Source organism: Emys orbicularis, chromosome 4 (genome assembly GCF_028017835.1).
Source record: "Emys orbicularis isolate rEmyOrb1 chromosome 4, rEmyOrb1.hap1, whole genome shotgun sequence".
Lineage (NCBI taxonomy): Eukaryota > Metazoa > Chordata > Testudines > Emydidae > Emys > Emys orbicularis.
The window spans coordinates 123,930,675-123,955,825 of record NC_088686.1 but is presented as its reverse complement, the minus strand read 5'-3'; the positions used below and the strand labels follow the sequence as shown (position 1 = coordinate 123,955,825).

Genomic DNA, 25,151 nt, shown 5'->3' with positions numbered 1-25,151 from the left:
GAAAGAGAAAGACCTTGACCAGATACCAAGTAGGACATGCACTCATCTCTGCATCTAGAGACAGGGAATGCAGGCTAGCCCGGTGTGGAATGTAGATTTTATCAGTGAGTCTGGGATGGCTGCATTGCACATGGTGAGACAGGCACATCGTCCCAACCAAGTTCCAGCTGAGCCTTTGTGTCTCCTACAGATACTGAACATTTTAGGAAAGCTTTAGAGATTTTTAAAATTGTTTTATTGGGACTATATTTTGTATTCCTTCGCCTGCAAAGGTGAGTGCTTTAGCTGTCATGAGCCTGACTGTTCAGGGCTCAGAGAGAGCCACAAAAGAACCCAAACTAGCTCTTATGTACCTGAACATGCCACAGATTTAAAGTCTGTTATTCTGGGCCCTTCGAGGGCCAGAAGTGCTGGGTCCCATTGGGAAGCAGTTGGAGATCGCCCCTTCCTGAACCTGGATCACATCTTCCTAGAGATTTACCAAGCTTCCATCCTCTCCCATTCCTGATCACACCAACCAGCTTCCCTCATGGGCAACTCATCCCCATGTCAACCACAGCAACTGCTTGCATGGAAAAGAAATACTAGGCAGATATTTCTGTGCTCTGCATATCTACAGAATAGCCCACTCAGCTCCAGCCTACTGGTTATGCGGGGGGGGGGGGGGGCACTGGCATGCCTGCCATGCTATTTAAAGGCTCGGCTCCCTCTCTAGAAGAGCGAGCGTTTTCACCCACTTGAGATCCCAGGATGCTTTGCGCGGATGACGCAGCCTCGTTAGTGTAGCCTCCTGTGGGCCTCCAGAGGTTAATAAATGCATGTGCATTAAAATGCAGAGGAGCGGGAGTTTGATGGTAAACAAGATGAAAAACAAAGTTAATGGTTTTTTGGAAGTAATGGAACTAAATGGCTGTGCTCCTCGAAGGGCAAAAGCAATAGAGCTGCTCAGCTCGTTCTCTTTCTGTGGGTACTTTTTTCAACCAATTAAGGCTGGAATAAGCAAATGAAGCTGTGCAAACAGAGAGGTCTATAATCCTCTGGAGGGCTAATGAGATTCATCTATAAATCAGGAAGCAGGCAAATGGAGCCTGCTATGAAAATCTTTAAGGCCAAGGCCAGGAGGCAAAAGGGCCTTGGTGCTGAGCAGGGTGTGAACAGCCACGGAATTGGCTGAATTAATAGCAAATTAACCCCAAGGATGCTGATCACCATCATTGGCGTAGTGAGTTTGCATCTTCCATCCAAGGATCTGAAAGAGCTTTACCTATGAATTAAACCTGACGCGCCGTGCTCTCCATTAGGCAGATGGATTCCCTGCCATGAGTCAGAGCCTCAACTGGCGTCAGTCAATGTGGTTCCTTATCCATCTAAGTAGTTACCTGGCATCTGAGCACTGCCCACTCACTAATGGGTTTTAGTCTCAGAACACTGCTCTGAGGTCAGGAAGCATTATCCCATTTCACAGATGGGGAACTGAGGCACAGGGCAGAGTAAGTGAACAGCCCAGGTCTCTTGAAGCCCAGTCCAGAGTTCTAACCACCAGACCATCCTTAAAAATAAAAAATAAATTAATGGAGATATCCTATCTCCTAGAACTGGAAGGGACCTTGAAAGGTCATCGAGTCCAGCCCCCTGCCTTCACTAGCAGGACCAAGTACTGATTTTGCCCCAGATCCCTAAGTGGCCCCCTCAAGGATTGAACTCACAACCCTGGGTTTAGCAGGCCAATGCTCAAACCTCTGAGCTATCCTTCCCACCCACCACTGAGTCAAGGGAGCAATGCTGACTTACACCAACTGGGGATCTGGCCCATTCACTCCAATGGCATTACATCAGTTTACGCCAGCCGAAGATCTGGCCCAATGTGTAATACACTCTATGGGAGTTACAACGTGGTTCCCATTGTATATGGGTCCCGCTGGCTAACGAGTGAATGGAAGAGCAGGGCGCCTTGGGAGAGTATTGGCAGGGGAGGGGCACATGCTCAGAAGATAAGTGAGATTTTCATAAGCAGAGATATAGTGACAGCAAGGGACTCGGCTTAGTCCATGGCGTTGGGAATGTAAAAGCCATCACTGATAGGAGATGCATTTACAACTGATGAGAGATCACACGCCTCCAGCTGCTCTGATACAGCTGCATTTAGGGATCACGGCCGTGAAGGATCTGCGGACTAACACTCCCAAGGATAAGCGCAGACAATCGCCTCCTTCGCAGTGGGAATGTCAGTTTCCAAGCAGTACAAAGAGAGTCCACCCCATGGCGGGAAGAGAATTCCTGTCCCTGAGCTGACAGGCTCTCTCCTCTCCCAAAGGCAAGACCATGTACTGTCTGCAGCTACACCTAGGGATGGAGCCAGGACCACACGGGCACTTTCTCCCAGGTCTGATCCAGGATTTTGGTTCAGCCCATTCTATAGACAGTGAGCAGCTGTGGAGTGAGGAGCCAGACCTGCAGTTCCCCAAGAGTTTGTGGAGTTTTGGAACCAGGATTCAGCAGCTCTGCTAAGACGGACTCAATGGGCCTGTTCTCCTGCTTTGGGAGAAGGAAGTGGATGGGACTTACTGGTTCCCTGAGGCAGGAGGGCTGGGCCCCAAAAGTTCCTCTCCAGCCAAATTCACAGGATGCTTTAGTCTGAGATTTTACTGGATATGTGGGGCAAAGCGACTGGATTTGATGGGAGCAGAGAGGGAGGGAGGGAGGGAGATAACCTTTCCCCAGACACATTTGGAGGGAGAGGAAGGAGAGAGAGACCCCCTCTTCCTCCGTGTCTCATGGATTGGGGACAGAGATCTATGCAGGGTAACAGCTGCCTCTGCTACGTGCAAATAAGGATCAGAGCAGTGAGAGAGCTGGTGGCGCTGCCCACGAGAGAGGAAAATTCAGTGGCCGACATGGCATTGGGTGCCTGCCACTGGCTAGCAAAGAAGGAGCAAGTGAAACAAACGAGAGAGAGAGAGAAGATAAAGAGAACTTACAGGAAGGACTTCACGTCCAAGCCTCGGTTGCGAATCTGCCCCACCACGTGGTCCCAGCTCCCGGGGTTGGAGCGGCTCCGGCCGCCAGCCGTCCGGTGCTTGGAGCCAGCCGAGACCCCTTGCCGTGACTGGCCACTCCGGCCCCGGGGGTTGCCGCCGCTGGAAGAGGAGCTGGTGTGAGACTGTAGGTGCCCCAGGCTCTGGCTGGTGGTGGGCTGGCTGTGGTTGCTTTTCTGGTGCTGGCTAAGCGGCTGCTGGAGGCTCTGCTGGCGCATCAGCGTGCGGGGACGCTGGCATTTCGGGTCTCCTGCTGAGGTGGGGATATACTCAAGGGTAGTGGCTGTGGACATGGTGGAGTCCTCGAAACTTAGAGAGGGGGAGGGCAAAGGAGAGGAAAGAAAGGAGAAGAAGGTGAAGGGGCAAAATTGGAGGAAGCAAAAGAAGAGAGTTAGAGAGAAGATGCCCCAGCGTGGCGCGCTCTCTGCCGGGGGCCTTCGGAACCAGCAAGCCGCCCCTCTAGGTCTTGGCCCTGTCTCTTCCTTCCCAGAGGCGCAAGCTCTCTGCCCCGTGGCCATCTCGCCTGCCCGTCCGCCCCACTCCATGTCTCCCAGACTCTGTCCGATCCTTGAGGGCTTGGTGTGTCCGTGAGCCGACGTTGGGGATACTGCTGTCCCCGTTCCTTTCCCACTCGGCTCGCGGGAAGCCTGCGCCTTCTCAGCACGCCGGCCGACCTCCTTTCTGAGCTAATTAGGCTGCTGCATGAAGGCGAACCCCCCAGTGTCTGCACTGCTTCCCATCATGTGGGAAACGCCCCTCTCCCCATTGGCTGCAGCTGGGCAGCCACTCAGTCCCTGAAAGGGACTGTGAGGTTGGGGGCTCTCCAAAGTCCCGGGACCGGGCTCCTCAGCAAAATTCAGGCCAAGCTGTTGTGAAAAAGGCGCATTCCCAGCCACTCAGGTTCCGAGGTCAAGCACCACAGAAGCCCCTCAAGTGTACTGTGCACATTCCCTGGGGCACAGTGGCAACGTCAGGCCTGGCGCATGCATGGGGCAATGACTTCCCAGTATTCTCTCTCCTGACTGGCTGCCCCTTCCTCTGCCCCCACCACAAACATGCTGGTGATGGTGCAGTGCCAATTGGGAGGCAGCCCAAAGCCCAGCCATGAGGTGAAAGCCCCTGGACTCAAGCTTTCCTTTGCCCTGCAGAGAGGGGAAAGATGCCTGCTTGTCTCTTGCATCTGTGTTTTTTAGCTTTCGGGATGGCTCTGCATTTAAGGGCCAGATGCTCAGCCGGGGTAAATCAGGGCTGCATCACTGACTCCAAAGGGACAACGGCCAGGTCACGATCTGGCCTTTGCAATGTTTGAACCCTGGTGGAACAGCTGAAAAATACAGCCAGCTGCCCACGTGGGGACAGGGGCTCATCTGGGCATGAGATACGGAGCGCATGGGCTGACCCAGGACAGAGCACATGGCAAGACAATGCAATGGTACAACTAGCTAACCATGCAGCCAGACCCATGGGTGATCACATGGCTAAACATGCAGCCAGGCACATGGCAGAGCACCCAGATAAACACACAGTCAGATACATGGCAGAGCACCCAGATAAACACACACACAGCCAGATACATGACAGAACACCCAGATAAACACACAGCCAGGCACATGGTAGAGCACCCCGATAAACACACAGCCAGATACCTGACAGAACACCCCGATAAACACACACACAGCCAGATACATGACAGAACACCCAGATAAACACACACACAGCCAGATACATGACAGAACACCCAGATAAACACACAGCCAGATACATGACAGAACACCCAGATAAACACACAGACCGATACATGACAGAACACCCAGATAAACACACAGACCGATACATGGTAGAGCACCCACATAAACAAACAGTCAGATACATGGTAGAGCACAGCCAGACAAAACTGAGCATGCAAAGTAGCACACAGCTGGGCACACGATGGAACACATGGCAAGCGCCCCAACTGGGAATGCAATGGAGCACCTGGCTGAAGACATGATGGAGCCCACAGCTGAGCACACAGTTCCTGGATATTTGACAAAGCCTGTTGCTGAGCACACAGCTGTCACATGAGAGCATGCACCTGGAGCACATGGCTGGGCGCAAGGCAGAGCACATGGCTGTGCACGCATACAGAGCACCCAGTTAGACACTCAGCTGGACAGTCAATGAAGCAGGTAGCTAAACATGTGGTTGAACAGAGGAGCATGTGGCCAGGACCCAACTAACCTCTTTGTCCCCCAGCTCTGCTGCTGCCATGAGGTCATGCCTTCGGCTGAGACGTCCCTGTAGCAGCCGGCTGGGCTGAGGCCAGGGTATTCACCATCCACCCTGATGGTCATTTCAAACCTAAGACCCTGCATGGTTCCCAAGGGTACAAAGGAAGAACAGCCCAGCCACGGTGGCAGCAAATGCCACCTCCATGGCACATACCAGCCGGGCCCTGGGGGAATCGCTTTCACCGTGGCAGCAGCAGGAAAACCTTGTCTACTTTCCATGTGGGTTTGGGCTGTAATTATGGCTGAAACACAATGGTGAAGCTGCGCCTTCGTGCATCACGCAGAGAGCAGAAAGGAGAGAGGGAGAGAAAAAAGAAAGATAGAGAAAGAGAGAGATCAAGAAAGAGTAAAGGGAAAGAGAAAAAGTGAAGTCCTGAATAAGCAGAGAGTCCGCCTCAAAGACCCAGGTGCCCTGGAGAGGTGTGTCACCCAGCTGGCATTGCCTCTGGCTTGGCGTATATTTTTGGGTTCCTTGGCAAACGTGATTCGGAAGGAGCAATGCCATCTGGGTGACGAGTCCCCAAGGGCGGCCCCTGTGCTGCCTGCTATGAAGCAGAGATGGGCCTTTCCCAGCCGCTGCCTTCGCTTCCATACTCGGCGACCTCATTTCAGTTTTCTATCAAATCCTAAATTAGTCCAATTTACAACCTCTCAGTCACAGGAAACTAAAATTGGCTGCTCTAGGCCCCGAGCCAGCGGAATATATAAATTTCTAACTGACGCATGGGAGCCGCTTCTGATGCAGAGGGGACTGTATGAACCTGGCATCAAGCACACCTGGCACTCTGGCATCTGCTAGTACTTACTCCCGCCCCCGGGATACTGCTATTCCTATGGCACAAGCGAGTGCAGGTCAACCTCCTCCAGACACACAATGCAATGGAGAGCCCCATCATAGGTGTCAGCTACAGGAGCGGCTGTGTTACTCCCCAACAAAAGGAACTTCATTAAAATACAACCAGGTCTGTAAAGCAGATCAATTCCCTCTGCTAGAAACCTTCTTAAAACAGGGGCCATTGTATTTAAAAAAGCAGTAAAGACAAAGCCAAGGGGAAATTCATGACAATGCAAAGGCATTACAGTCTAGAAATTCAAAGCTAAATTTTCTCACACACCCTAACTCTGCCCCATTTCCCACTCTTAAATGCACTAACCACATGTCATAGACTGGTGCCTGTGCCAAGTGCTTCAAGTCATTTTCAAAAGTTTGTCAAATCTATCTAGCTAGCTAGTTACACCCCGCTATCTATCTATCTATCTATCTATCTATCTATCTATCTATCTATCTATCTATCTATCCTTATGCACACTCATCCATCCATCCCACCTTAGATGCATATATCCATCCTTCCATCTATCCATCCATCCATCACTACTCCCACCCCCATGGTATCCGAACACCTGAGCGAGTCCTCTCTGGAACAGGTAATGTGTCTGGGGACCATATATAGAAAGTGTGATGTGAGTGTTGTCCTGTCTTGCTCCAGTGGGCATTTGTGGGTGGGAAGGAGAGATCTTTACTCTGTATCAAATGGGTAGGAGGCAGGTGCTCTGCCTGACATAGTCCAGGAGTGTGGATTTGAGGAGGGATTGTAGCTGGGTATGTTGTTTCAATGCAGCGATAATGCAGTTTGCATATCACAAGACAGAAAGGGGTCTCTATAGTAGGGGCATGTAGCTCATATAGGAAATGTATGGAAAGGGCCATTAGAAAAATGTCTCAGGGATACAGAAGGTTGTTCAGGGACAGAGTTAAGGTTATTTATGGAACCTTAACTCTGAATTTCCACAGTTTCTTTCTTTCTTTTCTTTTTTTGTAAATTGAATCTTAACTTACAATTTCCTGGCTTTCAAATTATTCTTTATAACAATAAGACTCTAACAAAATTTTAAATGACAAATTTGAATATGTTATTAAAACCTTACTGGCATCTTAACAAAGCATTTTGTCTGGGAATTTCCTTAGTTTTTTTTAAATGAATATATTTCAACACAATTATATGTGAAAACACACCATACATCTATATATGTTCTTCTACTTTGCTGTATTTCTAGTTAGGGTGCAGAATTATACATGATATTCAGTGAATTACAGCACAGCATAGTATCTGAGTTAAATACTGCACCATTGGAGTCTGTACCTTCCTGGATCTCGGGCAGTTTAACCAACAGAGATTAGAAATTTAGGGCCAGATCCTCAATCTGGTGCAAATCACTGTAGCTGCATGTAAATGAATAGAGCTACGCCAATTTACAGCAGCCCAGAATCTTGTCCAAAACCTTTAAGCCAAACTGAGTTACGAGTCTCCTAAAGAAACTCTGTTTTTTTCTAACTGATAAACCTCAAACTTTTCTCCAAGTTCCCCTCTGACATCAGACTAAGGGAGCAAAATGTTGGGGCCCAAAAATTTACTTTATTGCAAAAGTTAGGCCAAATCTGGACACAGAATGGACTCCAAGAAGTCACTACTGCCGTTAGCCCCCTCCATGGGGGTGGGGCTAAGAATGGTCCTGCCCCCTAGGGTAGGAATGGGATGGCCCCAGAGTGGGGTAATCTACCAGCTGTTTCACTACACAAACCAATGACTCCATATTGGAGTGTTCACCCATTGGAGCAATTCACTAGTAAGTTACCAGAGCGCCCCCCCCACCCCCCCTCCGGCTCAGTACTAAGCATGGAAGGGGTAGAAAGCCAGCTGAGCAGCCTCCTACCTTGCTCACTCCCCCTGCCCCCAGATACTTGCAGAAAGGTAGGCATAACCCCTAGCCTGCCTGGTACCTCTAAGTCTCCCCCACTTCTAGCACTGATCCCCAGGAGACTGAGCATTGGGCAGGCAATCTCCCTTCCAGGCCCATGTAGCAGGCAGTATCCCCAGGATTAACTGACTCAAGCACATCCACAGGGCTGCTCGGGGGGTGCTGCCCCACAGCGGAGGGTGCAGCTCTGCCAGCTGGGGGAACCAGCCAGCTAGCAATAGTGACATGGGGACGGGCCCCTGGTATTTGGACATCAAATTAATTACTTCTCACCCACCCCCCCCCACTCACTAAGGCCTCTCCTCACACTCCTCTCTCAGTCGCCATGGACAACCCCACCATCATTCCTGTCGCCTAGGTCTGTAATCTAGGCGTCATCTTTGCCTTGGCCCTTTCTGTAGGTCCTCACATCCAGGCTGGGTCTACACGTTCTCCTGCACACCACCTCTAAGATCCGGCCTTCCTTTTCCATCCATACCTCTAATAGTTTCATCCACGCCCACCCCGTCTTGACCAACCTCCTCCTCTCTGGCCTTGACAAAAGCAGTCCTGCCCCACTTATCTCCTGTTCAAAACACCATCACAAAGCTCATTTTCCAGGCTTGTAGCTTTGACATTCTCACCCCTCTCCTTCCACCACTCTGCTGGCTCCTCCTCCACCACATCAAACACAAATGACTTCTCACTTTCAAGGTCCTCTCCAGCCTAGCCCCATCCTACCCAACGTCTTTTCAATGCCGCCAAGACATCGGCTCCCCTTCTGCTTTGCCAGGGCCTCCATCATCCACTTGTTAAATGTTCAGACAGGCCCCTTCATGCTCTCTCCCTCACGCACGGCAGAAGCTCCCCATGGACATCCACAAAGACACCTCGGTGTCCTCCTTCAAACTCTCCTGTCTAGACCCACCTGTGGTCTCTAGCCTTCTACTTTGATTGTAAGCTCTTTGGGGCAGAGACTGTCTTTTCCTGTTTGCACAGTGCCTAGCACAATCACAGAAATAGAGGGCTGGAAAGGACCTCAGGACGTCATCCAGTCCATCCCCCTTACCTAAGGCAGGACCAAGTGTACCTAGACGAGTGCTGACAGGTGGATGTCAAACCTGTTTTCCAATGACAGGGACTCCACACTGGGGCCCTGGGTTCTGACTGGGGGCCCCCAGATGCTACCGCAATGGAGATAATGACAATACTTTGCCAAGGATCAAGGGGATTCTCATCACACACGGGGTTAAATTCCCATCAGGTGGCGACGTGTTTCCTGCCATCTCAGACATTCCAGACTGCCCTGTCCGATCCCACTGGGGTGGGGTAATCCCCTCACACGATCCCACGTTCTCCTGGACCCCCTGCCTGACCCCAGTGGGGCAGATAAGCCACTCAAACAGCAGGATAGTCACCCAACCCCGTGCTCTGCTGGACCCCATGCTGCAGTGCCTCGTGGGGCCGGGCCAGGCCTGTGAAGCACTCTCACTCACTTGGATAGGCTGAGCTTCCCTGCTGCTAGGTGGCTCTGCACCGTGTGCCATCGGCCTCTCCCCGCCTTCCCATTGCTGGGCTCGCTGTGGGCAGACAGGCTGCTCTTCATGCCGTCCTCTCGGAGCTGCTGCTTCTCCCCCAGGCGTCCTTCTCGCTCCCCCGCCAACCCCGAAGCGGAAGAGGCGGCCAACTTAGCGCCCGACAGCAGAGAGCCACTGGGGTGGGCCAGATCCACCAGGATGGGCGCGAGGGGGGGTGGCGGGGAGGAGGCCACACGTGGGGGGAGAAAGAGAGAGAGAGAGAAAGAGAGGGACAGACAGACAAGAGACAGACAGACAGAGAGAGAAAGAGAGACATCAGCACTGCAAAAGAAAGGGCTGGGGGGGAGCCTTCGGCAACAGGGAGAGGAGAGAAAAAACAACAGGCGGCCCCGGCTCGGTGGTGAGTGTGTGATGGCAGCAAAGTTACGTTATCCCATAGACAACGAGGGGTTAAACAATGGAGAAAACTGTTAGGAGAGGCACCAGTACAGGCAGAGGGAAAGAAAAGCCATGTTAGTGAGAGCTTACCAGCACCAGAGTCACCACCACACAGTGCAAATGCAGAGTACACGCTGAGGGGGGACCCAAACGCGCAACCCCATCCTGTGCTGCAGAGAAGGGGGGCACGGGGGTGGGGGAGGGAGAGCAGAGGGGACCTGGGGCAGCGGGAGGGGGGCGCTAGCTTCTCTCAGTGAGTCACTTAGGGCAGTGGTTCCCAATCCATTGGGGCAGCTGTTCCAGTCTAGCAGGCGAAGGGCCTGAGCCGAACCTCGGCCAAGTCAATGGCAAGCTTCTCATTGGCTGGCGTGAGCTTTGGATCGGGTCCCGAGGCCACGGCTGTGCCAGCCAGTGCCCATCACTGCTTCCCATTCGGTGGGCTGTGCTCTATCCCACCCTGGAGCTTGGGCCCAGCCTCGAAAGGGGGCAGCCCGATGCAGCGGTACCTTGTGAAGGGCCACTGAAGTCCCTGGCAACGCTCTCTCTGACTTGGATTTGAGCCTAAGGGAGCGAGGGCCTGAGCCCAGGGAACTGGCCTGGCGTACCAGTACTGGCGCCCGTGCCAGTGGTTGGGAACCACTGAGATAAGGGAGGAGGGGGAAGGGCAGGAGGGGTTGCTCGTCTCCATGGCTGTCTGCCCATGGGGGTGGAGTGTGTCGGGAGAAGAGGTGGAGCAAAGAGGAAGAGGAGGAGGGTGAAGGGGAGAAGAGGGTGGGTGGGTGGGTGGTGGGTTGCGCATATACTCACTACACATGATCAAACCAGGTAACGAGAGACTCACTTGAGGGAAAGTCGTGGATCACCGTATGGGGCGTAAGGTGAAATGTTTAGTATAAACTCCTTGGGAGGGTAGGAGCTCCATTTCTGCTGCACTGTGTTGTCATTGTTATTCCAAAAGTCTCTGTCTAGATCACTACATCGGCCGGAGAAGAGGGGAGAAAGAAAAGGGAAATACAAGAGAGAGAATCTGAATTCCTGCGAGGGGAGGAAGGAGAAAAAAAATCAACCCCCTCCCCCCCAAAACCAGAAAGAAGCCAGGTTAGAAAGGAGAGCAGCTCCGTCTCCTCCTGCGAAAGAAAAGCCACAGCTGTAGCAGCATCGGCCTGCCACACACATACACACCCACGCACACACGGAGGGAGGATGGACTGGGGACAAACGGAGGAAGAGCATCAGAAAGACGGGAGCAGGTGCCTCCAGAAGCTGGTAGGAGAGAGAGAGAGATGGAGCGCAGGTTAAAGGAGAGTCCGCTAGACATGGCAATCTGGTAATGTCTCGCCAGGCTCCCTGCTCTGTTCCTGGGAACAGCATCAAGGCAGTTCTCGCCACATCCCAAGTACCCTGCCCCCCGGATGATGGCAGAACTGATGGCTCCAGGCATTCAGAAATCAGGAGGTACGCCCCCAAAAACATGAGATTGGCCTAAAAATGAGGCGGTTTGGGAGTATTAGGGAGTCATGCTCTCAAGCTTTCTTGGCAACCATTACTGGGCTGGGAATGCACTGTAGGTGTTACCACAGAAGCTGAGATTCTCACAGACTCATGAGCCCAAGAGCTGGGGTCATCAGGAAAACACCCAGTTGCTTGAGACTCAATATTATTGCTAGAGCTGGCAATGGGGCAGTGCAAAACGTAGCCCCTCCAGCATTGGGACAGCGGCAGAATCCACTACAGTCTTGGGGAACGACTGACATCTTCCAAGACACTGGAGGTCAGCATGCTGTGGGGAATGTCATCTTCAGACAAGGGGGAAATGAGCTGGCAGGACTCAACACCCAGTTCCCAAGGCATGGGAAGACGTGGGATTTGGGGAATGGAAAGATTCTAAGAACATTTGATAAAGTTGGGAGTCAAGCTAGGGTGATGGTCCATCAGGATCTCACCAGATTGGCCTCTGAGGGACACTGGGCCAGGACTATAGTCAGACTTGCTCAGCCATCACTTCGAGATTTGCTAGAAACCCCAGCTGGAGAGAGGAGAGGGACCCAGGGAGCAACTCAAGAGACACACAGGACTAGTATTTGAAACTAGCCACTAAAAACCTGAGAGGGATGGCAGATGAATCCAGCAGGGGGTTCTTATTCCCTGTCTGTCTTCCACCTAGATAGGCATTGTCCATCACCAGGACTCATCTTAATACAGCAGAGGTGGAGAACCAGAGCTAATAGCACCCTGCTCCAGATGTGGGGCCCCTCTCTAATCCAGAGCTACTGACACCTGCTCCAAATGTGCAGCCAGGATCCAGAGCTACCGACATCCTGCTCCAGTTGTGCAACTCCTCCCTGAAGGATCCAGGACAGATGGAACCCTGCTCCAGATGTGAGACCTCTCCCTGCAGGATCCACAACTGACACCCTGCTCCAGATGTGTAATCCCTCCCTGCAGGATCCAGAACTAATGACACTCTGCTCCAGATGTGAGACCCTCCTCTCCTAGAAAACCTGTACCAAGGGTAACCCTCTTGTCCCATCCTGCGGGACAAGGTCAGTCCCCACTTGGCGGTGCAGCGGGAGCCAGGGAGCGTGATTCAGCAGGGCGTGCACTGAATCTGCCTGGCTGTACATCTCCTCAGACTCTAAATAGGTCACTTCATGCCATGGACAGATCATGAGACAAGCCGTATCTACCCATCGCCTCCTGACTTCAGAGAGCCGCCAATGGCTTCCTGGTGCTCGACCTGGAGTACGTGGGATCCGACAAGCAGCACCTTTGAAGTCAAGTGGTACTGCGGCAAATTCATCAGAGACTTCAAAGGTCCCCGGCAGGCTGCATGCCTGCACTCAGCCCCGGCTCCCCTCATTAATTCCTCCAGTCCTCCTGCGGTTCTGGCATGAAACGGCCTCTCCAAACACACAGAGCGAGATGAAAGGCCGAGGAGAGGGGGCCGCGCGTGCCCCGGGGGCCACTGCCTTTCGCCTCCGAGCACAAGGCTCGCTCACAACCCGGTGGAGGGAAGGGGGAAAGGGAGAGAGAAAGTGGAGGGGAGGCAGGAAGGGGAAAAGAGGGAGGTGGGGAGAGAAAGAGAGAAGAGAGGGTGGAGGAGAGAGGGAGAGACAAAGGCTCTCTGATTTGCAGCTCTCTCCCTCAGTCAGGGCCAGCTTGTTGGGCATCGGAGGCTGAGCTGTCTGGAGAGTCTCTCGTCACTGGTGCTGGGAGACCTGCGAGGCTTCTGGGAAGTGGCAGCTTTCGAGTCCCGAGGAGAGAGCGCGAAGAGTCTCGAGTGGGCAGTGTACCCCTTGGGGAGTGGGCAGACCCTCCCAGAGAGAGAGGGTGGAGTGTCTGAGGAATGGACGGGGTGAGTGTCTGCGGTGTAGGATGGCGTGTCTCAGGCTAGCTCTTTGTCCCCTGAGTGACTCCTCTCCTCAGGGGGCAGCCTGCACACCACTCCTCTGTGACTCACCACGGACCTCACCTCTCATCACTTCACTCATCAGCGTGGTCAGTAACATCAACCAGGTCTGGAGCACGCAACGGGGCCGCCATGCGGGCACTGTCTGAAGGGGCATGTTGCCCAAGGTCCCCTGGCCCACATGAGGACAGACGCTGTCACCCTTGGGCCTACGCTAGGGAAGATCCCATGCACCCAGGGACCCTGTGCGCACACACTTGATCCACCAGCCAGAGTGCCACAATAACTGCACTACTGGCCGGCCCATGGAGGGGCAGCCCTTGTCACAGCGGGTGAGGAGAGAGCTTGGCATGATGTAAGCTCCGCAAGGCACCACATAGGCTTGGTGGCAGGAGGAAGCAGCCACAGGCCCACTGGAAGCGGCCGCTCCTCAGGAAGGCAGTGGAAGACGACAGGCTCAGCCTGGAGGAGCGATAGACATGACAATGTCCCTCACCAGGTTGAAGTGCGTCAGTCATCCACCCGTTCCTCCTCCCAGGACTGCCCCCTCCCTGGCGAGCTGCCCTCCCCCCAGCCGCGCAGGCCACGCAGAAGGGAACGCCAGGTTTCCAGGGCAGTGTGGCGGAAACAGGCAGAGTGCTGAACGATATCGCTGTCCTGGCGCGGGTGGGTAGGAGCCACCTGGGACCCAGTCATAGTCACAGGGCCCAGTTCCCCTGAGGGCCCATCTTACTGCCCCAGTGGGCACTGCCCCATTGCATGACGTTACAGCACCCCAGGCCCATCACTAGCCCTTCACACCATTTCTCCACCCAAGTGCACATGTCCTAGGAGCCCTCCTGCAGCACAGCCCAGTCACACATTACAGCCCTCGGCCCCACGTCCTTTGCAGAGCGGGTATGGGGACTGCCCCATTGGCGTCTCTGTCTTTGAATGCTGCCTTGGCCTCTGAACAAAGAGAAGCACCGAGAAAAGTCCTGGCTTTGGCCAATATTCCCCCAGAGCACACCATGGGAGTGCATGAGAGTGGGGTGAGACATCCTGGAGACAGCCGAGTGAATAGCAGGGCCCCGCTTGTTGTGAGACAGAGAGAACCTGAGGTGTCCCCTACCCCTGTAGGGCAGAGGTGACCCTGAGGCATCTCCCCTCCCACTATGGGGCAGAGGTGACCCTGAGGCACCTCCCCCTCCCTCTGTGGGGCAGAGGGGACCCTGAGATGTCTCCCCTCCCTCTGTGGGGCAGAGGGGACCCTGAGGCATCTCCCCATCCCTCTATGGGGCAGAGGGGACCCCGAGGTGTCTTCCCTCCCCTGTAGGTGACAGGGGACCCTGAGGCACCTCCCCCTCCCTCTATGGGGCAGAAATGACCATGAGGCACCTCCCCCTCCCTCTGTGGGGCAGGGGGGACTTCTGGGTGCTGAGATGTGAATAGAGAAGAATAAATCTCATTGTGGTTGGTTCAAGCCAAGCAGGCTTCTGCAGAAGGAAGTGTCCAGCGGGGCCGGGATAGGGTGGGCATGGGAGCCCAGATTCAATTGGTTACCTCAATGGCTGTCAATGTGGAGAGCAGCTAGGATCCCTGCCCCTCCATGTGCCCTGGCTGCCCTTTGGGGAGCATGGGCCATGCAGGAAGAAGGAAGAACCAGGGGAACTAGCTGCTGCAGGACCTGGTCTTTTATAGCAGACCCTGGCTGGCGATCAGCAGCCCCTGCGGGCATGATGCAGCGTGATGGCCTAACAGCCTCACCAAGCCCTGCCACCATGGCTACAAGCCTGGCATGAGGGACCCGAGGCCCTGGCTTTGCCCACCCTGAGGAGACAGCTCTGAGCACTCGCAGCCCTGGGGACAGTCCCCTGGCCTCCCAGGAGGTGGTTGCCTGCTGCCTGAGGGGGGCAGGGAGACATGAAGCCTGGATCTGGCTTTGGAAAGCTCTGTTCTTGCTCAGGGCTGGCGAACAGGGGCAGCACTGGAGTGTTTAGATGGGGGGGGGGGTGTTGGGGGCAAGGGAGAACAGTTTGTGGGTCGTGACTGGGTGCATACGAGGCAGTGGTGCAGTCTGGGGTTGGTGTCTGATCGGTGTGGGGTGCTGTGTGTGTCAGGGAGGTGTCTGAGCTAGGGGGAGGAGACGGGGGGTGTTTGGGGGTCAGGCAGCTGTGTGCCTTTGGAGAGGTGTGTGTGCTGGGAGTGATGGGTGAGAGAGTTTGGGGGTGGTTTGTTTGGGAGCACAGGGGTGTGTTTGGGGGTGGGGCTAAAAGAAATATTTTGGGGTGCATAAGTGTGTGGAGTCTTTGAGCGTGGGAGTATTTGAGGGTGCAGGAGTGTGGGGGGAAGTGGGATGGGATAGTCTGGGGGCACAGGAGTGTGGGCAATGCTCTGGGGAGTGTTGAGGTGCAGAGGCATGGGGCTGTTTGAAGGCATCACGGTGTGGGAATGTTCAGAGTTTCTGGGTCTATGGATGTGTTTGTGGACATTGAAGGAGTATGGGGATGTGCGGATGTTAGTGGTGTGTTAAGGCTGTGTGGGAGCAGGGTGAATGGGGCACAGTCTGTGGGGATGTGCGGGTGTTGGTGGGGTGTGGAGGCTGTGGGGGGGTGAGGTGTATGGGGCACAGTGTGTGGGGATGTTTGGGTGTTGGTGGATTGTCTTGGCTGAGTGGGTGCAAGGTGTATGGGGCATAGAGTGTGGGGATGTGCGGGTGTTGGTGGGGTGTTACACCTGGGGGTGAGGCAAGCTGAATGGAGTCCAGTGTGTGGGGATGTGCAGGTGTTGAACTGTCATGACTGTGTGTGGGCAGGTTGTATGGAGCATAGACTGTGGGGATATGCGGGTGTTGGTGGGGTGTTAAAGCTCTGTGGGGGCAGGGTATATGGGGCACAGTGTGTGGGGATGTGCGGGTGTTGGTGGATTGTCATGGCTGTGTGGAGGCAGTGTGTACAGAGGCACAGTGTGTGGGGATGTGCGGGTGTTGGTGGGGTGTTAAGGCTGTGTGGAGGCAGGGTGAATGGGGCACAGTCTGTGGGGATGTGCGGGTGTTGGTGGGGGGTTAAGGCTGTGTGGCGGCAGGGTGAATGGGGAGCAGTGTGTAGGGATGTGTGGGTGTTTGTGGATTGTCATGGCTATGTGGGGGAAGGGTGTACAGCATGAAGTGTGAAGGGACGTGCGGGTGTTGGTGGATTGTCATGGCTGTGTGGGGGCAGGGTGTACAAGGCACAGTGTGTGGGGATGTGTGGGTGTTTGAGGTTCAGGAGTTCTCATCTACTGGGAAGCTGCCTGGAGCAGACACCACGCCCCAGGGCAACACCTGAGGCTTTCATCCCTTCTCGCGCTGTCCCATGGCACCTACTTGATGGTTTTCTTTTCACTGCGCCCTCGGCTGGAATCCGGGGTCCCCACCGTCTCCAGGGAATTTTTATAACGTTTACCCTATGGGAAAAGAAGGGAGATATGTCAGGGGGTAGAAGCCAAGAAGTGTCAGACTGCATTTTTGGACACAGGATTGCTCATGCTAAAACCTGTGAATCGTCTGGGATTTGTTAATTCTTTTGCGGCCAGTCTGCCCACTGTGAGCCCCAGGTACCTGAGGTAATCAAACTCACAGTTTTCATTTGCTGCAAATCAGTTTTCTCCCTATCCATCTGGCTCTGATTGTGATTATGATATAAACACGTTGCTGGCTAATGTGATGGTAGCCAAGTGACTTTCCCAAGGTCCCACAAGGAATCTGTGGCAGAGCCAAGAATTGAATCCAGGTCCCCAGCATCCTAGTCAAGTCCCCTAAACACAAAGCACTCCTATCTCCCACTGACAGAGACCTATTTTAAAACAGCCATCTAATCAGGGAGAAGAAACAAGACCATGTGACTTAAGTGCCCAAACTCCCCCACCCCACCCTGAATAATGTCTATTTAATGTGACTAATTCTTGAACCAACAGATTGCCCAGGAGGCCAGCCAGAGCTTTCCCTGGTGCCATCTCTATCATCCCACTGTTTGCAGGGTGAGGGGAATGTGCAGCTGAAGATGGATTTTGGGGGATGTTCGTTGGATGAGGCCATGATTAAGTCTCATGTCCCAGATTGTTAGGTGTGTTCTGACCTAGTTTTGCTCCTTTGTGGCTTCCAGTTTGTCATTCACTTCAGCCAGGGCTGCCCAGAGGATTCAGGGGGGCCTGGGGCAAAGCAATTTTGGGGGCCCCTTCCATAAAAAAAGTTGCAATACTATAGAATACTATATTCTCGTGGGGGCCCCTGTGGGGCCCGGGGCCTGGGGCAAATTGCCCCACTTGCCCCCCCCGGGCGGCCCTGACTTCAGCTGCCCATCTGGTTTTGCTTGGAAAAATCCTGAAACTGGTCAAACACTCAACGTTTCCGGTGTGTTTCCCTAGACATCTGAAACAGGCAGAGAGCATCATGGAAAGGCATGCCGCAGAATGCTCCTTGCTTGGCCATCACAATGGAGCTCTTCCAAGGAGTTAGTTTGGATGACCTGTGCCCCCCTACTGCTTCTGCTTAACGAACGCAAGACAGAGAGCCAGTCTCCAAACCCAGCCTTCCTCCCTGCTGCCCCATCACATCCGCAGCAGGGGAGGAACAGCAATTTTAGGATTAATTGAACTTTAATTAATTAAGTTCACAGTAAAAAAAAAAAAAATACCCATGTCACAAGATAATGAAATGTGCATTTGTTCCTAATTGGGGCTTGATAATAAGGCCACTTGGTAGTGATTTCCGATGGCAGGTTCAACGTGCTGCGCGATTCCAGGGCAGACAAGAGCACAATTAGTGCTGATTAGCAAACAATTAGCAGATAACACCGTCCCACACAGGTGCAGGTAAAGGGCCCTCCCCCTCATAGCTCTGCAGGGAACCCCCCTACGAAAAGTGAGAGGCCACCAGGAGCATTTTAAAGTCTCAGCTGCATGAAATATGCTTGGGGGGCGGGGAGCAAGAGAGAGCAGCAAAAGTACAGGGTTCTCTGGATCCAACAGGAGCTCTGGATGTAGGGGTGGGAGAAAACAGGACAGCAGTGGGGGAGGGGAGGGGAGCTGGCTCCAGGCACACATATAGAGCAGGATGGGGCAGGAGAGAATTTGGATCTAGGTCAAGGTGGGGACAAACAGCAGAAGAGAATTTGGATCTGGATCAGGGCGGGAAGACAGAGAGCAGCACAGCAGCAGATGAGCATGTGAGGGAATCTGGGTCTGGACTGAGAGCGGGAGTGACAGTGGGATAAGGCTGGTATGTTTGTGGGCAGGGGGGTCAGCAATTTGGATCTGGAAAGGACTGGATTGAGGGGACAATAGAGAGTTGGAGAATGACCAGTCTGATCAGGGTAGGGGAAAGGATTCCGTGGCCGGGGAGGGGTAGGCTAGCTATGTGAAATATGGACTCAGACTGACCGCTCTCTCCCCCAAGGCCTTTCACCCCACCTGCACTGTCCCTGTGAGCTCTCCAGGCAGCCACACACAAGAATGGCTCACTGCGGTTAGTTGGGGGTAATCTGCCCACAAATTAAGAAAAAGCCTGGGGAGGATCACAAACAGCCTGTTAATCACCATGAGAAATGCTGCCCACAGGGGAAAGGGGCTCATTTATAGAGCCAAGGCAGTGCAGCTACTCCATGGCTAGGTTGTAGTTTGCTTTTTCCATCCTAAGCCTCAGCCCCTGATCTCCCTCTGTGCCCCTCAGAAACACCTCCATTCTGCTTCCACTTTCTCCTGTGTGGTCTCCTGGCAGAGGAGAGATTTCTGGAGGTCACTCAGATAGCCACAAGGGGTGCAAATGGAGATGTTTTCCTCCTGACTTGCTTTTGGGAAAGCACCTCCACAGAAATGGCTTGGCTTAGAAACTCCAAGCACCCTCCACAAGAGCACATGTCCTTGAACGTGCCCTAGAAGGCCAGGTGGTTAACTTCGGAGCCAGTCACCACGAACATCTGAACTTTGGAGAACTTTGCCAGGACCCAGGAAAAGCGTAAGGTCCAGCAGATGAGCTCCTGGCTTTGCTAGCAGCACAACTCGGAGACTTTGTCACCTTCATCAGCCAACCAGTTGGGTTTAAGCTGCTCCCTAGCCAGCCACACTCCCTCAGCTCAGCCACTGCAGTTCAACAAGGCTGCAAACGCCCCTAGTCCAGCTCATGAGATCTCTGAGCTCCATTGTCCAAAAGGTCTAGGTTAGAGGAGGTTACAGACACGGCCGGAGTGGCCTGCAGCACGTGGAAACTCTGTCCTGTGAACCTCTTGCGTTCCAGGTGCCCGTAAGCTCTGTCGTTAAATGATGCAGGTTCCAGAACGGCGCAGACTCTGCCAAGAGCAGGCTGCAGTGTCCGCAGGCTCCATTAGTGGAACTGCTCAGGTGTGAAGCAGGTAGGGGCTCTGCCAGCACGGCCTCCAGTGAACCCCATTCATCAAAATGTTCCCATCCAAGGAGGTTTCAAGCTCAAGCCAGTGGAGTAGTTCTTTCCAGTGCAATGCTGAATACCAAGTACAGTGCCAGCTTGACACCACATTTAGGACTGTAGCAGAATATAGGGGTAGATCCCGGTCTGTGCCCCTGGGATGGTGCAAAGGGAAACAGAGCCATCAAGGAGCCTAATGACCATCCCAGCAGGATTAGAAGTGGGCACTTCAAGAGGTGTCTGGCTGTTGTTCATACTTGAGAGCTGGAGTGAAGCATGAGTTAGATGCAAGTGATTTGGGGTGAATGGTACAAGGGATAACTGGTTGCCTTGGTTACAAAGGGATGGGTCTTTGGGGAAGGTCAAAGGAGATGCAACTCACAGTGCAACTTCCACCGAATTCAATGGGAGTTGGATCTGCTTCCAGCTGAATCTGGCCTACATGCCAATCTAGGACAGACATGCACACTTCCTGAGCTGAGGGAGACACATGGCATCACTGCTGACGGGGGGGCTGAGAGGAGCTCTGTTATCTGCGGGACAGCCATTGTGGGCTGGCTTCCCTTTCCTCAGTATGCATCTAGCCACCTATCTATCTTAACCCACTTTGTCCTTCACACTTTCCTCGTCCTGCTCCCCCCTTTGCCCATTGCATCTGCTTTTAGATAAGACAGCGGGGACTGGGTGAGGAAACTGTTTAGCTGGGGACAATCACTGGTCGGCACCTCAGAGGCAAGGGTACAGGGAAACTGAGTCAGAGTGGGATAACCGCATGGCCACAGTGCCTGGTCAAGGGCAAAAAACCCCCCTCCACAGACACTGATGAGCAGGGCGCTGGTGCAGACCAGCGTGGGGACAAGATGAACCTGAACTGCAGGCCTGCACCCACTACTGCATTGTCAGTGCCCCCAGTCAGAGCGCCCCCTGCTAGGCCCAGGGAAGGCTGCAGCTCACGAGCTGTGACTCCAGCTGGTTGGATCTTGTGCTTAAGGCACAAGATGGGGATGTAGAGGATCTGGATTCAATTCTTTACTCTGTGTGACTGTGGGGCAGGTCACTTCATCTCCCATGGGAGTTAGAAGCCTAAATAGCTTTGAGGGTCTGGGCCTCAGTGCCCCACCTGTAAAAGGGGATTGTGACGCTCCCAGGGTTGATTCAGGCTGTAAGCTCTTCAGGCCAGGCGCTGACTCTGACTCTGTGTCTGTGCAGTGGCTGGCAATGGGCCAGCAAACTTGGTGGGGGGCCTCTAAGAGCTACTAGCACAGAGATAATAAAAAAATCCCAGAGCCTACTTGTTATCTCCCCAACCCCAGGTACATTGCTGAGCTGAGCCAACCATTGCCCCAGGGCCAGGCTATGAGATGTCTCCCCTTTGTCCAGTTCCATGCCCTCCTCCTCCTTCTTAGCCCTTCAGTCATTTCAGGCCACGGGCCGGGCTGTGAAGGACCTGGATCCCTGTGCTGGAGGTGAAGCCGTGTCACTCCTCTCCATCCTCCTCATGCATTCTCTAAACTCTCTCTGTTCTCCGAGCCCGAGCGAGGCAGGGTCCCCTCTACCTCTCCCAGGCCAGCAGCATCAGGCCAGCCACGTGCTGAGGTAAGGGGGAGGGGGGAGCAGCTCACTCCTCCAATGCTTCAGCACAGGCTGGTCTGTGCAGCAGCAGCTTCTTCCTTGCAGGAGCTGGGCAGGTGCTCACCGGTCAGTGCTGGTGAGCCACGTAGCTGGCTCTGTTGGGAAACTCTAGCTGGGCAAGCCTGCTCCCTGTGTCAGGGAGACGGGGCCACACCCTCAGCTGGTGCAAACATGTGCAGATCCAACAACTGCCATGCACCTGCTTGGGCTCTGGCTCATTGTGCTGTGGAGACGTGGTGCCTGGCTGGCCAACCCCTGGCTCCCTTGGCCAAAGGGGTGACTGCTCCATCTGCCAAGGTCTGAGGGCAGCTGGGCATTGTGGAGCGGGGTGAGCGTCCCTGAGGGCAGGAGCCTGGGTCCCCAGGAACACAGGCTCAACCACCCTCACGCCTCCCCTCGGGGCAGCCTCGTGCAATGGCTCCCATTAGCGGAGTGCACGCCCACATGCTGCAGGCAGGGGACTGACTGGCGGGGAGAGGGTGCTCATACCTCAGGCTCTCCCAAAAGGCACGCTCTGCTGCGACATCCAGCATCTCTCTCCACAGGGGACTGGCAGGACTGGGGGGCAGAGAACTGAAAGGGGACTCTGTGGGCAGGCTACTGGACGGGGGCAGATGACAACCAGACGGGCAGGTCACACAAACCCTTGTGCCCAGCTGCCGCAAGCCCAACAGGAGGAGTCAGCAACCTAATCAGTCAGGAGGCGGAAGAGAGGTGGAGGGTTCTTTGCCAGGAGTGCAATGGAGACGCTCTGTGATGGCCTATTTCCGCCACTGCTCCCTGGCACCTGCCCCGCCAAAGTCACAGGGCAAGATGGGAACTTGATTTCCCAAACTCGGCCAGGAGGACAGGAGAAGGGCTCCCTACCCCCCGCCCCGGGCCTCCTTCCTCCACTTCATTCCAACCCTTTCCTCAGATCCTGCCCCCCAGCCCAGTCTTTTCCATGTCCAGCCCTTGGGCAGGGGGTCGGGGGCTGTGATTTCACCTCTGGGACATGGAGGAGCCTGAAGGCATGCTGAATCAGAAGGGCAACCACATGCTAGCTACCCTACCCCGGGGTGTCTGCCAGGTGTGCTCAGCCTGGCTGCTGCAGAGTATCGCCAGGCCAGCGTGACTCAGAGCAGCCACAGCGAGCAAAGGGAGACCCGGCACAAGCCACTGGAGGACACAGCAACACTGGAGTGCTGGCCGTGGTGGGAGCTCCTGGGTACTTCAGGCCCAGCCTCTCCCAGCAGGGGGCGCTGTAGGGAGTGCTGGCTGTGGGGGAGCTCCCAGCTATTGCCGTGCTAGCCTCTCCCAGCTGGGGGCGCTGCAGGAAATGGAACAAGAGTCATACCAGAGGTTCCTAAATTGCGATCTGGGGAGCATTTGTGCATGGGCCACCAGGTAATGCTGCTGCTCCTCATCCTCCTTATTCAATTGCATTAAATGAAGCCAGAAACACATTCAATACGTTTCCTCGGGTCACTGCTCCGTGGCGGGGAGGTGGGTGTTGCCCAGGGCTGTTGCATCTGGGAGGGCTGGTGTCCCTGAGACAAGCTCAGGATGAAAATATGGGCCAACCCATGAACCAGGAGGGCGATGCCCTGGCCTCGATACTGCGATTAGAGTAGCCAGACAGCCAATGGCCGGGAGGCCCTCACAGCGTCTCTGGTTCCAGCCTCCCTGACAAGCCAGCACTACAGGAGTGAGTGAGCCGGCAGCTGGCTGCGGACAGGCTGGGCATGTTTCAGCTGCGTTTGGGGAGGAGGTGAGAGGGTTTCACCTTCTTGCTTTTGCTTCTAAATTTAGCCCGCTGGAAGAGCGGACTCACTCGTTAGCATTCTGTGCTGCCTGCGCTCCCTGGCGCGTGCATACTGACGGACTGCGGCGGCTGTGACCTTCCCTTCTGATCAGCTGCTGCTCCTGGTCCCCACGGGAGGCTCCCAACAGGTGGCACATGGCAGCAGCGTCTGCATTAACTCTCATTAGCCCCGGAGAAGCTAGTGGACCTGCCAGGGCTCTTTCCCTTTAGCCAGACAGGAGTCGGAGTAGGCGAAGCAGGGTGAGGAGAGCCAGTGGTCAGGTGCTGCTGCTGCTATAACACAGAGATACTTCTGAGCTGGCCCAGCTCTTCCTGCATCTCCCTTGGATTGGATGGAGGGGAGGCACTGCTCTGTTTGCTGACAGCCAGGCAATGCTCTCTCAGCATAGTGGTCTGGATGTCTGGGTGAGGGAGGAGACCGGCTGGCTGGCAGACGGGGGGTAACTATGGTTCAGGAGAGACAGGTAGATACTTGGGCGGCTGGGGAGTGCCAGTAGACTCCCCTCACCCTGGCATGGATCTTCGGCCTACCAAGGGGACCTGTTGGGGGCTGTGGCTCTGTGACCTTGGGAGAGGATTCCTCCCTCTGTCCTCAGTGCCCAGCCCAGCTACTCTGGCTTGGCACTGATTGGGCACGGATTTGGCCCTGCAGTGCTTATGCAGGCAGAACTGTATCACCTTCCAGAGCACTGGCCTGGGTACTGGGAACAGGATGCTTCTGAGGGAGGGAGGGTGTTGGGGGTGGGAACAGTGGCAGAGTCTTCAGGACGAGGAAGCCACCCTTCACCGCAGGCAATTGATCACTCCACGGCTCCCCGACCCCACCGAGCCAGCCACCTAGCTACCTATCCCTTCTGGTTACCCTCAGGCAGCCTGGAGAGCTGGCCCCAGGCAGCGGCCAGGGCTGTCCTTCCCCTCCTGGCGAGTCCTTGTTTCTCTTGTGCGGCTGGCTGAAGTGTTTCTGAACCTGGCCCCAGGCCCAGTTACCACTGAACGGGGAGCTCTTCAATTCATCTCACTTCCTCCCAGGCTGCCTGGTTTATTAATTTGGCTCCCGGCCGCAGGGCTTTACTTATTAATGTGGCAGTATCGCCGCTTAACTCCCTTGTTTGTGAATGTAAACATCCTCGGCCCTCCTCGACATTCCACATGCCAGCTTCCCCCGGCCATAAATCACGGGAAGCCAAACAGCCTGGATCCGGGCGGTGGGGTGACGGAGCCAGAGAGTTGGCAGATAGAAGCTGGGGTGGAGCCGCGCTGATACCTGCTGGAGGGCTGGGGAAGGAGAGCTGCCTGTGCGTGTGAAGGTGCAGCAGGGAGACGATCCTAGGAACATTCCTCTGGAAAGACAGATGCTGTCTCCTTTTAACGCCAGTTTTAAAAAGAAGGTGCTATGGCTTTTTAATTGCTCCTGGTGCCCTGCCTCTCCCTCTCGGGCCCGGGCAGGCGGAAAGGGGAGGTGACATTATTTCTAGCGCGGTGTTTGTTGTTTGGAGAATGAACCCCCCCCCAAAAATAGCCGCCTTCAGAGCACTTGACCCACTTTCCAATCTCAGCCGTGCACAGAGAGGCTTCATGGCAGAGGGAAACGAAAGAGAATGTGCTACTGAATCCTGGCCAGGAGGGCACTGTGGGGAATTGGGGTGGGTGGGGGCTGCAGGGCACTCTGGGAAATTTGGCCAGGCAGGGCCCACAGGGCATTGTGGGGAACCACGGGGGTGGGGGCCGCAGGTCCATTCATTAGCGTCATTAGGGGATAACGCAGCAATGCTGTGCAGCCTGCCTCCCCCTGTGCTGCTCATGCCAATGCAGAGCCAGAGCGGAGCAGGAGCGGGGCCAGCTCATTACCATGCATCACCAATATATATATTTATTTCGAAAACTTCCCTTTA

General features: G+C 54.6%; 1 protein-coding gene across 1 annotated transcript in view; it reads right to left on the bottom strand.

Annotated features, from left to right (window-relative positions):
- SYT7 (synaptotagmin 7) overlaps positions 1–25,151 on the bottom strand; it is a 122,272-nt gene that overhangs the window by 52,596 nt on the left and 44,525 nt on the right. The window contains exons 5-8 of the mRNA XM_065403362.1: positions 16,770–16,849; positions 10,859–10,990; positions 9,538–9,753; positions 2,979–3,344 (exon numbers count right to left, since the gene is read on the bottom strand). Coding sequence (XP_065259434.1) covers positions 2,979–3,344; positions 9,538–9,753; positions 10,859–10,990; positions 16,770–16,849 — 794 coding nt within the window. The remainder of the gene's footprint in view (positions 1–2,978; positions 3,345–9,537; positions 9,754–10,858; positions 10,991–16,769; positions 16,850–25,151) is intronic.